Source organism: Eptatretus burgeri, chromosome 16 (genome assembly GCF_056783735.1).
Source record: "Eptatretus burgeri isolate ZD-2024b chromosome 16, Ebu_testis_v1, whole genome shotgun sequence".
Taxonomy (NCBI): Eukaryota; Metazoa; Chordata; class Myxini; order Myxiniformes; family Myxinidae; genus Eptatretus; species Eptatretus burgeri.
The window spans coordinates 13,115,855-13,128,048 of record NC_140976.1 but is presented as its reverse complement, the minus strand read 5'-3'; the positions used below and the strand labels follow the sequence as shown (position 1 = coordinate 13,128,048).

General features: G+C 48.9%; 1 protein-coding gene across 3 annotated transcripts in view; it reads left to right on the top strand.

Annotated features, from left to right (window-relative positions):
* The window catches only part of LOC147010544 (discoidin, CUB and LCCL domain-containing protein 2-like), a 34,972-nt gene that overhangs the window by 1,449 nt on the left and 21,329 nt on the right, over window positions 1-12,194 (top strand). For all 3 annotated transcript variants that reach the window (XM_085859804.1, XM_085859805.1, XM_085859806.1), the window contains 2 exons: window positions 426-569; window positions 1,581-1,632. In XM_085859804.1, the coding sequence (XP_085715930.1) occupies window positions 426-569; window positions 1,581-1,632 (196 nt within the window). The remainder of the gene's footprint in view (window positions 1-425; window positions 570-1,580; window positions 1,633-12,194) is intronic.

The window sequence follows — 12,194 nt, the reverse complement described above, 5'->3', positions numbered from 1 at the left end:
CTATTGGCTTTAATTTTTTTTTTTGTCCTCTTCTCTCTTCTTTCGGTTTTATCTCCCTTTTTGACACTGATTTCACTCCATCGCTCTTCCATCTTCAACTTTCCTCTCCTCCGATTCTCAACCACCCTTGGAATTTCTCGTCATTCTAGCTGTGAAATTTCTTCGGCTTTAAAATTTTATTTTTTTGAAATGTCATTTTGTCAGTTTGTGGTGGTGAAACATTTAAACACACAGTGTCAGTACGTGCCGCTCAAAATGATGTGGAAACCGCAATTTTATGATGTTTTAACCACGTCTGTCATTTATTTCCAAAGCCAAGCTGACTTTAGGAGGAAACGACACTAACGGACTGCACCACTCGCTGCTGTCGAGTTGTAGCGTCACAAAGTGTTTTGATTTGATTAACATCCTGATGTGTGATGCAGATGCGTTTTGCGGAGCGTTGGATGAGGAGGGTGAGCGTACCTTTCTGTCGGCTGGAAACGAGGTGACGGTCCGGTTCCAGAGCGGGTCGGAGGCCCCGGGTCGAGGATTTCTCCTGTCGTACAGCAGCTTTGAACATCGGGATGGTAAGGGGATCATTATTGCATATTGGGATGGAACTTCCTTGAAACTGAGAAGGAATGGGTTAAAATCATATCCTTGTCTTCATTGAAAAATCTGAAATGTTTCCCTTATTGGTTCACGAGTCAGTAAGTGACCACTATATTTGTTATTGTTGTGTGTCTGTCTGTCTGTCCCGAGCATAGCTCCATGGGTTTTGATCTGATCTTGATAAAATTTTGGTGGGAGGTTTATATCATGATCTAGTTGTGTTTTCCTGAGAATGGGCGTGCTGCGCCCATTATGTGCAGAGCCACGCCCAAAAAACGTGTTTTTAGGGGGCAGCCGGTTTCAAGTTACATCTTCTCCAAGGGGGTTTGTCGAATCTGGCAGGGGTTTTCAGTATTTGGTTAGCCCAATGGCACCTGCATAGCCCCACGGAGCTCGATTTTAATTTTTTTTTTCATTTTCGTCACAAGGTCACGAACTTGGAAAATGTCAAAAAAATCAATAAATTTGGCATCGAGCTCCTAGGGTTTTCAACTGTTTTGAATGAAAGTTGGTATGCAAGTAGTGCTCCTCGAATACTACAACTTTCATCCTTTACGTTTTTCCCGATTCCCGCCAGCTTGCCCGTTGCGCCCCCTCGAAGGTCAAAAAATAAAAAAAGGCGAACCGTGTACATTGCTCGTGAACCATCGCCGTCTCCAGACTTGTCCTTTTTTTAGAGTGAATTGGGAGATGTTGGTGATTGATTTTTCGATTTTATTTTTTATTTTTCTGCTCAATATTTGTTTATTAGATTGTTTGAGTTGTGGAGGTTGACGTACAGCACAGCAGAGTCGCATTACATATGGCCCCAGTATGTCAAGTTTTAGCACGTTGACCGGTTAACTGAAAGATATCTGTAAATTGCAATGGAATGCGGAGAAGCGCTGGAGAGGAGGTGCAATGTTAAATGTGCGGTGGATTTTGTGTCGCGGATGTGCATGTGTGGGGCTTTGACCCGTTTTGTCTGATCCCTCTTCTTTGTTCAGAGTTGATCACTTGCCTCGAGACTGGAGCTAACTTTACTGAGCACGAGTTCAGGTGAGTTTTGATTTCCTTTTGTTTAATAAAATTATTATTATTATTACTTTCAAATGCACAAGTTTTTGGGTTTGTTCCTCGGTCAGGACAGCACATATTATGACTCGGTGATGTGCAAACCTCAGCTCTTTCTGCATTTGGCCTCTTTTGTGCCACCTTCTTCTTTTGTTGTATGCAGGATGCAGTTTGGTCCTCACTTGTTGGGTGTTCGGCTCTGCCACTAATGCGGCTTTCCCTGTATAGCTTGTAGTGGGGAATTGTAATTTGTTCAGGGTGCTGGTGATAACTTGTTGACTCTTTGCGAAGGGCACTGTGGGATCTTTAGCTACCAACAACTAATGCTGGCAAATGGGACTCCCGGGTTCACGTCCGTCCGAGGGACAACACACACATTGATGAATCACCCTGTCTGTGAAATATCAGGATGACAGTTGAAAGCTGGGTCGGTATTCAAACCCAGGGTAGACAGCTTCGAGGTGATTTGTGTGTGTTCCTCTCGTCCCTCAGTGTCCATTAGGATTTCTATGCTTGACAAACTTGTGGTGATCAGGTTACCATATTCACCACGTGACATAAAAATTGTGAATTTTGAATATGGAATCAAAAAATATAGGTTTATTATGCCGACGTTTGACTCTATCAATAGGAGGGGTTTTCAAATTGTTTTCTCCTCCTCCTCATCCTCCTCACATTTACGTCGATGGTCATCAGATCGTCCACGAGATCAGTAACCAATCACAGCTCGAGCGCTTCAGAGCTCCTGTCAATCATGGAGTTAGGCCACGCCCAGGCACGTGGTCAGTCCGTCTTCATCATTTAATCAGTCACGCACAAAGGACACGTCTTCGTTAAGATATGGATAGATTTGTGTTTCTGTCATCTTTAACTGCAATGCCACCTTACATTGTGTAGTCAAGCTAACTGGAATTTGTATCTTTATTTTATTTTATCGAAGAAATCGACATCATGACATACAAGGGGTGGTGGTCGCGCATCGTCGCCATCTTATTATGTTTGGTAATCGGCTATAAGTATTACCAACATTATTTAGTGATCGGCTTTTATTTGACCTCGCGATCATTCATGGTATTCAGCCTGTATTTTCTGGTAATCGGCTGCGCAAGTATCATCAACATATAGTAATCGACTTTTATTTTACACCCAATCATTCATGGTATTCATTCTTATTTTTTAATATTGTCTGGTAATCGGCTGCCCAAGTATCAACATCATTTGGTAATCAGCTTTCATTCAATGTCGGGGGTCATTCCTGGTATTGTGACGTCCACGGGACTTGAACAGTCCCGCCAACGTAGAATGAGCCGAAACGATGGAGGCGGTTTATTTATTTATAACCCAAAGATGGCGGTTCTAATCGCTCTACCGCAAACGGGACGAGGAAGGTGGCACGAGTCGCTTTTCACTGAGTTGATAACGTTTATTTTCTCTAACCAGAAATAACAAGACTCGGCAAGAAGAGGGATCCGGGGCGATTCGACGGGATGGTGGTGTGGGTTCGGGCGTGGGCAAAACACAAACAATTCCAATGGATATACCAATCTCAAACCCTCGAAGGCGCCAGGTACACACACACACACACACACACACACACACACACACACACACACACACACACACACACACACACACACACACACACACACACACACACACACACACACACACACACACGTAGCTGGCCCGTGGTGTGGACGCAACAGTCCCTGGATTGGCGTCGGACCAGCTGGCGTTGCGCTCGTCAGGGGCAGGAGACACCGTGGTGCTGTCGACCTCCTGGTCCTGGCCCAAGTCCGCTCACAGCCGCCAGGGAACCAGTTCTGGCGCCAAGTTGCGAGCAGGAGAGGGAGGCAGGTCCGCCCGCCGTTCGACCGCGTACTCCAAGCCAGCAGAACCCCAGAGCCAACCAAGGTGAGGCACGAGGCACAGGAAGGCCTCGAGACACGATGAAAAACAGGATCGAATCGGCGCAACAACACCGCTCACTCCCAGCACAACAGCCTCCACCAGAACAGTTTTTCTGTCCCGATCTTCTTCTTCTTCCGTTTTTCCCGAACAGAGCCTTTTTATCCTCGAGTCCTCGTCACTTCCAATCGAGCCATTTTATTGGCCCACCGCCGTCGCCTTCTGCCAATCGTGATCACGGGGCGGAGCCATCCGCAGCACTGTCCTGTGACGTCACGGCAAGCCTCCAGGGAATACTAAAAGGGGTTTACGCAGACACACTTACCCTATCCCGTATCCCTATCTAATTACGTGACAATTATCATTTCCCCCTTGAAGAAATGGACATTTACTAGACAACTTATCACCACTGAATTGCTACTTATTACATCGAGATCCTGGTAAACTCGAACAGCATGGCATACCTAATTAAACATCCTAATTACCCTTTGAATGCATACCCCTCCTCAAACGTAACACTGCCCCCTCCTCTGGTACCGCAGCTCCTGCAAGGTATATCGCAGGCGCTACCGTACCAGCCTTAACACTTACTGACTCACACCTAATTAACCTAACGAAATAAAGTAGGAGGGGCAATGGGCAGCGAGCCGCAGCTAACTTACCTATCCTGCTTAATGTACTACCCCCTTATGGCCTTATCCTCGCCTAAACAATCATTCATTTTTTTATTTTTTTATTTTTATTTTATCACATGAGCGCACTGAGCGAAGTTGCACTCCATCCTCTGGATCATCGCTCTTGTCCAACACTCTTCCAGTGATCTGGGGAGGGGAAACAAAAGGTTCCACAAAAACACAACACTTATACTTTACATTCCTACTCTAAGCCTTAACGACACTATTCATGGGGTATTTACACTTGACCGCGTCCCCCAGTGGATGCTAATAGACCCAGCGTTACCTGGGGAGCCAATTTTCAAATTTGCTTGACCCCAAAATTATGCGGACATCATGCCCTTGCTGCACATGTCGAGTTGTGCGGGATCGAGTGGGACTCGCACATCTTCACAACACTCACACCATGGTCATCATCACATTTCTAGGTCATGGTCCCCATTTTAATGATGCAGGCTGAACCCCGTCATGGCCGTGGGGTGGGTTACCACAAGATGATGGGGGCATCTCAGGTGCAACCATGCCCACAGGTAAGCTTTAGTCCAACCCAGACGTTTCTCCGCCCCGCTCCCTTTGATTCCCACCCCCCCCTGGTAGCCATCAGCTCTAATCCCATACAACACACTGGAAGGGGTCTCACTGGCTCCTCTGGCCTTCCTGGGTCGCCAAGGTCCTACCTGCCTTGGTTGCCCAACCAGACCCTCTCCCAGTTGCCTCCAGACACTGTCACCATTAGCCACCAGGGGTGAATCTCCTTGAAGGGGGTCGCAATTCCCGCTCACCGTGAGCCTCAGCAATCCCTGCAGACAAGCACATCATCCCCACCCACAAAACCCACATGACTCCCCCACCCCATCGGCCTTACATGTGACACCTGCATTTCTAACACTTCGCCGACCATGACCTTCCCTGTTACCACACCATGTCCAATAAAAAATCAACGTGTGCACCATACATTTCACTTCTTAACTTGAAACAACTCACACAGCACTTCTCACCCGATCCACGCACCAGCCATTGGACAGCCACTCGTGCCCGCTTTGTTACCAATTACCCACTGTCCCTATTGTCACTCGAAAACCCAGCAGAACTTACAAACCAATGCCAATTTTCCCACAATTCATTTTTTTCCACCAAAGGAGGCACTTCGCCACAATCTCACCAGCCGAGCATGGCCCTATATGCTCAGCTCGATCTAGTCTCCCTGACCTCCGACAGTGATTTCCGGACTCGACCAATGTAAGGGCACCTCGGATAGACCTGGCGGTTCAGCAGGAGGATTCATACTCTGGAGCATTTGGGTATTGCCAATTTCCCCCAGCCCCCCTCCCTGATCCCGAATCTCCGCCTGTCGGATCGTCACCGATGGCCTCTCGGGCACCCGACCCGGCCGACTCCACGAGGCCAGCCTGGCCGCGCACTCGGCCGCTCGGTGCACGGTGGGTGGATCCTGTAGCTCCACTAGCGCTCGGACGTCAGGGTCAGGAAGAGCAGCTAAAAATTTCTCTATTGCCAGTCTGTCCCATGCCTCCACTGTTAGGTCCCGATACGCAATCCTAACTGATTGGTAAATGTCCTGTGCCAGCTCCTGCAGTGTCTCACCCGGCTTTAATCTGCGGTGCTGTTGCTGGGCCCGCACCAGATTACAGTTCGCTACGAACCCAAACCGACGGCTCAACGCCTCGCAAATGTGGGAGCTGGTCAACATCCCCTCTGCGATCACGTTTAACACATCTGCGGCTGGTCCCCGCAACGTTGCCACCAAATTCCCTGTACGTTCCCGCTCATTCCACCCGTTTAGTCGGGAAATACACTCAAATTGCGTCAGAAAAGCTTCAAGGCTCCCTGACCCGTCAAAATTTACCAGGGGGATCACTTTTACAGTGGCCCGCTTCTCAGTTTCTCCCTTGTCCGAATCCAGCCCAAGGATCAAACACCCTTGTGGCTGTGTATCCAATTTCGGAGCCCACTGTGGCCAAAGATGTTTTGTGGTGAGGGTCTCATGGGTCAATTTTGCCTCCTGTTCCAAACGTTGAATGGACCGATTCACCTCTTCCCGCAGGATCTTCTGGGCCCGCACAACCTCCTCCAAGGCTCCGTCGCGAGTTTGTAGCTGCTCCTCAACCAACCCGGACACTCTACTTACAAAAGACGGCTCTACCAGGCCTTTATCCAAGACTTCATCTTGGCTCATAATTTTATCTTATTCGTCCAAACGAGCCTCCAATCCTTTTACCTCCTCCGCCAAATTCATCCCTTGCTTCCTCAGCTCTCCCCACTCTTCTACTTGCAGCTGCATCCGAGCATCCACAGAGGCACGATGACGTTCCAGGCTTTCATCCACTTTATCAACCCGAATGTTCGTTGCATCAATTTTATCTACCAATTTTTTTCCGTATATTTTCCCCCTCCAATGTAATTTCTACCTTTGTTTCCTCCAATCTATCCTCGAATTTACTTTGTATTTCTCCCAATTTAACATCCACACACTCCTGCATCTCAGTTTTCATTTTCTCCATCTTTTCCCCCAATTCATCCCTCATTCAATCAATCCATGCACCCAACTGTTGCCCCATTACCCCCAATTGATCCGTCATTTCTGCCCCCTGTGCCGTCATTTCTGCCCTCTGTGTCACGAATTGATTTTCCATTTGTGCCGTCATTTCTGCCCTCTGTGTCACGAATTGATTTTCCATTTGTGCCCCCTGTGCCGTCATTTTTTCCCCCTGTGCTGTAATTGCACTCATTAAACGTTCCAACATTGTCCAGATCGTCATCGTGCCGGTTTCCGGCGCTGCCGGCTCCGTTACGGGCGATGAAACACGGTCCACGCTCGGAATGGGGGAGGTTCCAACCCTACCCCCGTCTCTCCCTTCTTCCCCCGACTCGCTGCCAGACACGTGGCCTTCCTCCTCAAACATCTGCACATCCGCCATGGTGCAGAAGTCCTGTTTGCCGCCAATTAATTTTAATTTGAAAAATCCCGCCAAAATTTTCCCGCGCTCGCGCGCTTTTCTGTAGTAATTTTATATTCCAATTCGTGGCGAGATTTTAATCTTGGTATATTCTCCCGATACCAAATATAATTTAGAGGTGTTCGAACATCCAACACCCTGACACCAATGTGACGTTCACGGGACTTGAACAGTCCCGCCAACGTAGAATGAGCCAAAACGATGGAGGCGGTTTATTTATTTATAACCCAAAGATGGCGGTTCTAATCGCTCTACCGCAAACGGGGCGAGGAAGGTGACACGAGTCGCTTTTCATTGAGTTGATAACGTTTATTTTCTCTAACCAGAAATAACAAGACTCGGCAAGAAGAGGGATCCGGGGCGATTCGACGGGATAGTGGTGTGGGTTCGGGCGTGGGCAAAACACAAACAATTCCAATGGATATACCAATCTCAAACCCTCGAAGGCGCCAGGTACACACACACACACACACACACACACACACACACACACACACACACACACACACACACACACACACACACACACACACACGTAGCTGGCCCGTGGTGTGGACGCAACAGTCCCTGGATTGGCGTCGGATGAGCTGGCGTTGCGCTCGTCAGGGGCAGGAGACACCGTGGTGCTGTCGACCTCCTGGTCCTGGCCCAAGTCCGCTCACAGCCGCCAGGGAACCAGTTCTGGCGCCAATTTGCGAGCAGGAGAGGGAGGCAGGTCCGCCCGCCGTTCGACCCCGTACTCCGAGCCAGCAGAACCCCAGAGCCAACCAAGGTGAGGCACGAGGCACAGGAAGGCCTCGAGACACGATGAAAAACAGGATCGAATCAGCGCAACAACACCGCACACTCCCAGCACAACAGCCTCCACCAGAACAGTTTTTCTGTCCCGATCTTCTTCCTCTTCCCTTTTTCCCGAACAGAGCCTTTTTATCCTCGAGTCCTCGTCACTTCCAATCGAGCCGTTTTATTGGCCCACCGCCGTCGCCTTCCGCCAATCGTGATCACGGGGCGGAGCCATCCGCAGCACTGTCCTGTGACGTCACGGCAAGCCTCCAGGGAATACTAAAAGGGGTTTACGCAGACACACTTATCCTATCCCGTATCCCTATCTAATTACGTGACAATTATCATTTCCCCCTTGAAGAAATGGACATTTACTAGACAACTTATCACCACTGAATTGCTACTTATTACATCGAGATCCTGGTAAACTCGAACAGCATGGCATACCTAATTAAACATCCTAATTACCCTTTGAATGCATACCCCCCTCAAGCGTAACAGTATTCAGCTTGTTATATAATTCGAATTATAGAGACTGAGTGCCCGGCAGATCACCTGATGTGTGCAGATCGTGGTGTCAGTACAACGGAAGGCATTTGTTCTCGAGATGACACAAAAAATAGAAATTTAACCTGACTGAGCCCATTTTGTTAGCTCCAAATAATATTGGGCTTTTGTGCACCCTGCTGGCTCTGTCCGATCACAGGTCCACTGACGCTACTGTTTACAAAGAAAACCAGAACGACACTTGGTAGAGCCTATACCTCTGCCAGGCCGAACAGTTTACGTTTTGTATCCCATTGATGGAGGGTGGATCTGGATCGAGACTTGAACTAAAATCCAATTGGCTTATTATTGTCATCCTCCCAACTGATCCAACAAGTTTCGTCCGAATCCATCCATAACTGTTTGAGATATCTTGCTGTACATCGTTTTTCGGCCGTATCTCTCAAATGGTGAAGAATCAGTTGGTTCTTGTCTCTCTCTCTCTGTCTCTCTGTCTCTCTGTCTCTCTGTCTCTCTGTCTCTCTGTCTCTCTGTCTCTCTGTCTCTCTGTCTCTCTGTGTCTCTGTGTCTCTGTGTCTCTGTGTCTCTGTGTCTCTCTGTCTCGATCTCTCTGTCTCGATCTCTCTGTCTCTGTGTCTCGATCTCTCTGTGTCTGTGTCTTGATCTCTCTGTCTCTGTGTCTCGATCTCTCTGTCTCTGTGTCTCGATCTCTCTGTCTCTGTGTCTCGATCTCGATCTCTCTGTCTCTGTGTCTCGATCTCGATCTGTCTCTGTGTCTCGATCTCGATCTGTCTCTGTGTCTCGATCTCGATCTGTCTCTCTCTGTCTCGATCTCGATCTGTCTCTGTGTCTCGATCTCGATCTGTCTCTGTGTCTCGATCTCGATCTGTCTCTCTCTGTCTCGATCTCGATCTGTCTCTCTCTGTCTCGATCTCGATCTGTCTCTCTCTGTCTCGATCTCGATCTGTCTCTCTCTGTCTCGATCTCGATCTGTCTCTCTCTGTCTCGATCTCGATCTGTCTCTCTCTGTCTCGATCTCGATCTGTCTCTCTCTGTCTCGATCTCGATCTGTCTCTCTCTGTCTCGATCTCGATCTGTCTCTCTCTGTCTCGATCTCGATCTGTCTCTCTCTGTCTCGATCTCGATCTGTCTCTCTCTGTCTCGATCTCGATCTGTCTCTCTCTGTCTCGATCTCGATCTGTCTCTCTCTGTCTCGATCTCGATCTGTCTCTCTCTGTCTCGATCTCGATCTGTCTCTCTCTGTCTCGATCTCGATCTGTCTCTCTCTGTCTCGATCTCGATCTGTCTCTCTCTGTCTCGATCTCGATCTGTCTCTCTCTGTCTCGATCTCGATCTGTCTCTCTCTGTCTCGATCTCGATCTGTCTCTCTCTGTCTCGATCTCGATCTGTCTCTCTCTGTCTCGATCTCTATCTGTCTCTCTCTGTCTCGATCTCTATCTGTCTCTCTCTGTCTCGATCTCGATCTGTCTCTCTCTGTCTCGATCTCGAACTGTCTCTCTCTGTCTCGATCTCGATCTGTCTCTCTCTGTCTCGATCTCGATCTGTCTCTCTCTGTCTCGATCTCGATCTGTCTCTCTCTGTCTCGATCTCGATCTGTCTCTCTCTGTCTCGATCTCGATCTCGATCTGTCTCGATCTCGATCTGTCTCGATCTCGATCTGTCTCGATCTCGATCTGTCTCGATCTCGATCTGTCTCGGTCTCGATCTGTCTCGGTCTCGATCTGTCTCGGTCTCGATCTGTCTCGGTCTCGATCTGTCTCGGTCTCGATCTGTCTCGGTCTCGATCTGTCTCGGTCTCGATCTGTCTCGGTCTCGATCTGTCTCGGTCTCGATCTGTCTCGGTCTCGATCTGTCTCGGTCTCGATCTGTCTCGGTCTCGATCTGTCTCGGTCTCGATCTGTCTCGGTCTCGATCTGTCTCTGTCTCGATCTGTCTCTGTCTCGATCTGTCTCGGTCTCGATCTGTCTCGGTCTCGATCTGTCTCGGTCTCGATCTGTCTCTCTCTGTCTCGATCTCTCGATCTCGATCTCTCTCGATCTCGATCTCTCTCGATCTCGATCTCTCTCGATCTCGATCTCTCTCGATCTCGATCTCTCTCGATCTCGATCTCTCTCGATCTCGATCTCTCTCGATCTCGATCTCTCTCGATCTCGATCTCTCTCGATCTCGATCTCGATCTCTCTCTCGATCTCGATCTCGATCTCTCTCGATCTCGATCTCGATCTCTCTCGATCTCTCTCGATCTCGATCTCTCTCGATCTCGATCTCTCGATCTCGATCTCGATCTCTCTCGATCTCGATCTCTCTCGATCTCTCTCTCTCGATCTCGATCTCTCTCGATCTCGATCTCTCTCGATCTCGATCTCTCTCGATCTGTCTCTATCTCTCGATCTGTCTCTCGATCTCTCTTTCGCTCTTTCTCGATCTCTCTTTCTCTCTCTCTCTCTCGATCTCTCGATCTCTCGATCTCGATCTCTCTCTCTCGATCTCGATCTGTCTCTGGATCTCTCGATCTGTCTCTCGATCTGTCTCTCGATCTGTCTCTCGATCTGTCTCTCGATCTGTCTCTCGATCTGTCTCTCGATCTGTCTGTCTCTCGATCTGTCTGTCTCTCGATCTGTCTGTCTCTCGATCTGTCTGTCTCTCGATCTGTCTGTCTCTCGATCTGTCTGTCTCTCGATCTGTCTGTCTCTCGATCTGTCTGTCTCTCGATCTGTCTGTCTCTCGATCTGTCTGTCTCTCGATCTGTCTGTCTCTCGATCTGTCTGTCTCTCGATCTGTCTGTCTCTCGATCTGTCTGTCTCTCGATCTGTCTGTCTCTCGATCTGTCTGTCTCTCGATCTGTCTGTCTCTCGATCTGTCTGTCTCTCTATCTGTCTGTCTCTCGATCTCTCGATCTGTCTCTCGATCTCTCGATCTGTCTCTCGATCTCTCGATCTGTCTCTCGATCTCTCGATCTGTCTCTCGATCTCTCGATCTGTCTCTCGATCTCTCGATCTGTCTCTCGATCTCTCGATCTGTCTCTCGATCTCTCGATCTGTCTCTCGATCTCTCGATCTGTCTCTCGATCTCTCGATCTGTCTCTCGATCTCTCGATCTGTCTCTCGATCTGTCTCTCGATCTCTCGATCTCTCTCTCGATCTCTCGATCTGTCTCTCGATCTGTCTCTCGATCTCTCTCTCGATCTGTCTCTCGATCTGTCTCTCGATCTCTCTCTCGATCTGTCTCTCGATCTCTCGATCTCTCGATCTCTCGATCTGTCTCTCGATCTCTCGATCTCTCGATCTCTCGATCTCTCGATCTCTCGATCTGTCTCTCGATCTCTCGATCTCTCGATCTGTCTCTCGATCTGTCTCTCGATCTCTCGATCTCTCGATCTGTCTCTCGATCTCTCGATCTGTCTCTCGATCTGTCTCTCTCTCGATCTCTCGATCTCTCGATCTGTCTCTCTCTCGATCTCTCGATCTCTCGATCTGTCTCTCTCTCGATCTCTCGATCTCTCGATCTGTCTCTCTCTCGATCTCTCGATCTCTCGATCTGTCTCTCTCTCGATCTCTCGATCTCTCTCTCGATCTCTCGATCTCTCGATCTCTCGATCTCTCGATCTCTCGATCTCTCGATCTCTCGATCTCTCGATCTGTCTCTCTCTCGATCTCTCGATCTCTCGATCTCTCTCTCG